The following is a 5189-nucleotide window of genomic DNA, read 5'->3' on the forward strand; positions in this document are numbered from 1 at the left end:
TATTGTCCCATGATCCCGCTACAAGAATGTTTCGTTGCGATAGCGTACAGTATGAGATACAAGATGACAGTGACAACGAGGACAAGATAACACTACGTGTCAATTTCTTCTCATTTATGTTATACAATTTAAGCGTTCCATCTTGTCCTACTGATATAATTTCATTACTCGTTTTATTTTTTCGTACAATACTGGTGACACAGTCTTTATGTGCTTGAAACATTACTAATTCAGTAAAATTAATTGATTTTTTGTTTACACATGCATTATCTGGAAAATTAACAATAATATTTAATATGCTGTACTATATCCATGTATACATGCGCATTTGTATGAATAGCTAAGAAAAAAGTATTATGTAAGACATAATACCTGAAGTTATCGTGTCTGGTGAAGTCAATAATGTTTCACTGTATAATAAATTTGGTGCTAATGTCAAACGTTTGGGGTGAGGTAAAGTGAAAACTTGTTTTGGTATCTGCCCAAACTCCATTATTTGCACCTCGAGACCATGTCTGTCATTTATATCACGTATAGTATCTAAATCAACTGCTCCTTCATAACACAAATGGAAAAATACTACAAAGAAAGCAAATATATATTGTAGAAATTTTAAAAACAATCATAAATTTTAACAATACTTTAAATGAATATTGTAATTTCTTTTATTTCTGCAGTAATATATTATAAAAAAATACAAAAAATTGAATTACCATTGTCAGCCTTATCAGCTTCAATTCCTCTTTGTTTATATCCAAAAATTAGGTCAATCCAATGATGAAGATTTTGAGAAACGTAATCGCTTTCTAAGGCATTTCTCAATTGTTGTACAAAATCGGCTGGTCCTAGAGTAATATGTATAATATAATATTAATTTAATCCAGTTAATATTAATTTTTTATCTTAAATGTTAAATATTTATAATATTATAATTATAATCATACAATTGATCACATATAAATATGATGCAGAATTGATAGTTACTTTGTAACTGTTTGCCATAAGAAATACTTCAAAAACATTGTTAATGAATAAAGTACTTCTTAGAGTAAAACGTTTTATCTATTTTTAAAAATATACAAACAATGGCGATTAATCGTTAATTTAAATGATTAATGATAATTATAATTAAATATCTCATCTTACCTTTTGCCCAAGGAGGTAGTTGTACATCGCCTATTTTTGTACCATCATGTCGATAGCCAAAGTCAATACCATAATTATTCATTAGAAAGTCACCATCGTTGTTTGTGTCATAAAACTCCGGTATCAGTTCTTTAAAGTCAGACATATTCACCAAAACATTTTTCCACACGTCAGCTATACTGTTAGGTGTTTTTGTTCGTAAAAGTGAAACATAAAATCGTTTCTGCACATTTGACAGAGTAATTATGTATTTTTTACAATATTTGAAATATTTCTTATTTCTGCCTTTTCTTACGAAATAAATACATAATCCATTTTCCTTAAATTACAGTGTTTCTAGCATAATCAATTTTTTTTCGTGCATAAATGAACGTTGCTATTACAATTTATTAATATAATTTTAAAAGTAAATAAATATCGAAAAAAATTAAATGAAAAAGTATGACATATACCTGTTGAACATTCTATCTGGATGATCAAATCTTCCGTTTTGAAGACAGAGCATATACTGAGGGTATTTCCGTACTAGGTAAAACAGAACAAAACCTGGTGCACTATAATGAGAACCATATAAAAACTTCGGATCAGACATTTCCGAATATCGTTCCTATAATAATATAGGTATATGAAAAAAATATTGGTTCTTTTAATGTATTTTATAAAAAATGAGAAATGATGCACAAATGGAGTGGAAAAATTGATTCAATTAAAATATTAATAATACTTATTGAAAATTATAGATTAATTAATAAATAAGAAATAATTGATGAGTGCTTGAAAGTATTGTAAAAAAATTTTAGAATGTTTTGTACGTGCGTATACTGTGTTATGAATATTTAATAGGAATCCAACACACACACACACACACACACACACACACACACGCACGCACGCACGCACGCACGCACGCACGCACCCATGCACACACACACACACACACACACACACACACACACACACACACACACCTTTAGTCTCTCTAGACGAATAGGATTTAATGCGCCAATAGGTTTTGAAAGATCTCTGTAAACATTAACATCATTTAAATTTAACATAGAAGAAGTATAGTCTTGTATAATCCAAGGCAACACTGGATATTGGGTCAAATCATGAAATGTTCTATCTGCCAAACTGAAACAAAGTGATATAATTTAAATATATTCCTTCACATAATATTTGTTATCAACAATAATTAACTTTAAAATCCTAACAATTACCTATTTATATATAAAATGTAATCATAATTCGATAAAGATCTATTTTGCCATCTCATTGTCATTTGATTTTGTGGTACAGTTTCAAGAGAAACCGCCGATTGTTTAAGTAAATTTTCATATAGTTTGTCTCTGCCATCTTGATTTTGAAATGATAAAAATAAATGTTTAATTTTGCTATCAGTTTGTCTTATCCATTTAATTTCTAGACCCTGCAAACGAATTATCAATATAATTCCTCTTTATAATAAAATTCTATTAAAATTATATAAAGTAGAATATTACAGATTATAAAATATTTACCACTTGTCGCAATAAAAATCTTCTTTTTATAACATTTCGTATATCTTTCAGTTGAATCTTTAGAACAGGATGCTAAAAATCAAATATGTTATAATGCACGATAGTTTCTCTTCAGTTTATAAAAAAAGCAAGACTCCCAAAAGACAAAATATTCTATTTGTAGCATAATGTGAAAGAAATTAAATAATTACTTGATCCATATTATTATAAGGTTGGAAATAGATCCTCGAGTTGGTCAATAATACTCTGCCTGGATTTATTACAAGTGGTAAAACTTTATTTGCTTGTGTTTCCAAAATCACTTGTTCATATAGATCTTCAAGCCATGATGTATCAAACGATACACGTGATTGTCTAGAGTGTACAATAGCCATAATCTTAAAAATTAAAAGCATTATTAAAATAACTTTAATATTTACTACTTCTTTTAAAACACATTATCTGGTAAATAAAAGAGTATTACCATAGCATTTTGTTCTATAGTTATTAAACTTGCTGCTCTATGCAATTGTAGGATCTGTGAAAGACAATCTTCTACTTTTGCATAATTAAAACAAAAGTGGAATATAGTATTCTGATGTATAAATCTATACGGTGCTAATATATTTTTCTCCAACATTTCCACGTGTTGCTTACATTCTATTGATAGTATATTACTGCAACATAGTTAAGCATATAAATGAATAAATAATTGTAACAATATCAAAATAAAAAGAATTAGACAAAAACACTAATCTGTTTTTTTTATTCTCTTTTTTTATGCATTTTTCTTTGTCAGTTACATTTTTTTCATAGCTATATTAAAAATATTTATTTAAAACATATTTACCTTACTATATCATTGCTTAATGTACACTGCTCGATTGATGTAGTTTCTTTAAGTTGAAGTTTAATTAATGGCTGATTAATATCTTTATTTACAAATACTAAAGATTTTGAACATAATTTCAATCTTCCCTCCATCCACTTATTATCTTTAGAAAATTGAATGTCTAATTTTTTCATTTGAACACTATAATCTTCAAAAAATATTTCTCCCGGTTCTAAAAGAAGCATTGTAAACCTGTAAAAAAAATTTTTGAATTTTACATTGTCTCTTACATTTTCATAAAAATATACTCGTTTGATTTTTTTATTTTATATAAAAAGGTTTAAAATGATTATTCAACATTATAAAAGAACTAACTGACTAATGATTTAAGTATCTTGTTAATAGGTTTAAAACATTTTAATTTCAAATATTATAAGTATAAATAATGTTTTAAAATTAAGAAATCTAAAAGATCAGTATGTTTGTCAAAGATCAAACATTTATCAAATTACGTATTAAGTTAAAATTACGTAGAATTAGAATATTTCTGAGGTGACGTCGGAGAAGTAAACAATTATCTAATTTTCTATTTATATTCATATTATTTATTCACAAAAATTTTAACCTAAAAGATAACACTTAAAATAAAAATTTTAACTTAGTATAATCTCGCAATTTTTCTTCAAATATAATTTCTTCAGTATAATTTTTTCATATAAAAAATAGTTATACAAATTTATACAAGTTATACAAATTTCAGTTTCGCGAGTAGCTTTCTCATTATCTATTAAAAACTTGTTAATATTCTGCGTACCTTTCCTTCTCCATCATCGAATAAGAGTAAACAATACATATATTATAATAATTAATATATAATAAATTACTGTGATATAAGAGCAATAAGGAAAATTAACAGAGAACTTTTATTATTATATAAGTGAATGTGAACACTCGGTTTAATTTTAACAAAACATGACTCAATTTCAACGAAAATGATGAATAACTGAACAGTTCACTCTGGGCGTTCAGGAATTAGATAACTCTAGGTGCATTTTTGTTATAATATACGCAACATAATCTATAGCTTAGCAATCACGTAATTGACTTTCTGTCGCATTTCTTTCTATTTTTCAATAGCGCTTTCTTTTTTTAAATGCCATTAAATACCCAATGGACAGACATCTTGGATGTGTTCCAAAATTCACTGCCAGCGTTGAAAAGCTATAGTTTACGTAGCGTATACTATACATTTTCAGCATTGGCAGTGAATTTTGGAACACATCCAAGATATCTGTCCATTGGGTATTTAATGACATTTAAAAAAAGAAAGCGCTATTGAAAAATAGAAAGAAGTGCAACAGAAAGTCAGTTATGTGATTGCTAAGCTATAGATTATGTTGTGTATATTATAACAAAAATGCACCTAGAGTTATCTAATTCCGCCCAGAGTGAACTGTTTAGTTATTCATCATTTTCGTTGAAATTGAGTCTCGTTTATGATAGAAATGTATTTGGAGGGAAAAATAAAATAGTGTTATGCACAGTTATGCAAGAGACTTATTAAAGAAAGTAAAAAAGCGGTGTCCAGTTTTCAGTGAATAGTGAGAAAATTAATTATTAATGAAAAAAGTGATATAACGAAATAAGTTTATATAGGGAAATATTATATAGTGTTAAAAAAACTATTCAACATATATATGATAGATAGTACATAT

At 27.1% G+C, this 5189-nt stretch overlaps 1 protein-coding gene across 1 annotated transcript in view; it reads right to left on the reverse strand.

Annotated features, from left to right (window-relative positions):
- Positions 1–4354, reverse strand: part of LOC108693518 (protein FAN-like) — a 6151-nt gene extending 1797 nt beyond the window's left edge. The window contains exons 1-12 of the mRNA XM_018202524.1: positions 4289–4354; positions 3493–3726; positions 3127–3319; positions 2855–3040; positions 2664–2735; positions 2364–2572; positions 2115–2277; positions 1599–1753; positions 1147–1325; positions 714–845; positions 373–579; positions 1–270 (exon numbers count right to left, since the gene is read on the reverse strand). The exon at positions 1–270 is cut by the window's left edge and continues 3 nt beyond it. Of these exons, the coding sequence (XP_018058013.1) occupies positions 1–270; positions 373–579; positions 714–845; positions 1147–1325; positions 1599–1753; positions 2115–2277; positions 2364–2572; positions 2664–2735; positions 2855–3040; positions 3127–3319; positions 3493–3726; positions 4289–4305 (2017 nt within the window). The 5' untranslated portion in view covers positions 4306–4354. The remainder of the gene's footprint in view (positions 271–372; positions 580–713; positions 846–1146; positions 1326–1598; positions 1754–2114; positions 2278–2363; positions 2573–2663; positions 2736–2854; positions 3041–3126; positions 3320–3492; positions 3727–4288) is intronic.
- Between the last annotated feature and the right edge of the window lie 835 nt (positions 4355–5189).

This window comes from Atta colombica, unplaced genomic scaffold (genome assembly GCF_001594045.1).
Source record: "Atta colombica isolate Treedump-2 unplaced genomic scaffold, Acol1.0 scaffold90, whole genome shotgun sequence".
Classification (NCBI taxonomy): Eukaryota; Metazoa; Arthropoda; class Insecta; order Hymenoptera; family Formicidae; genus Atta; species Atta colombica.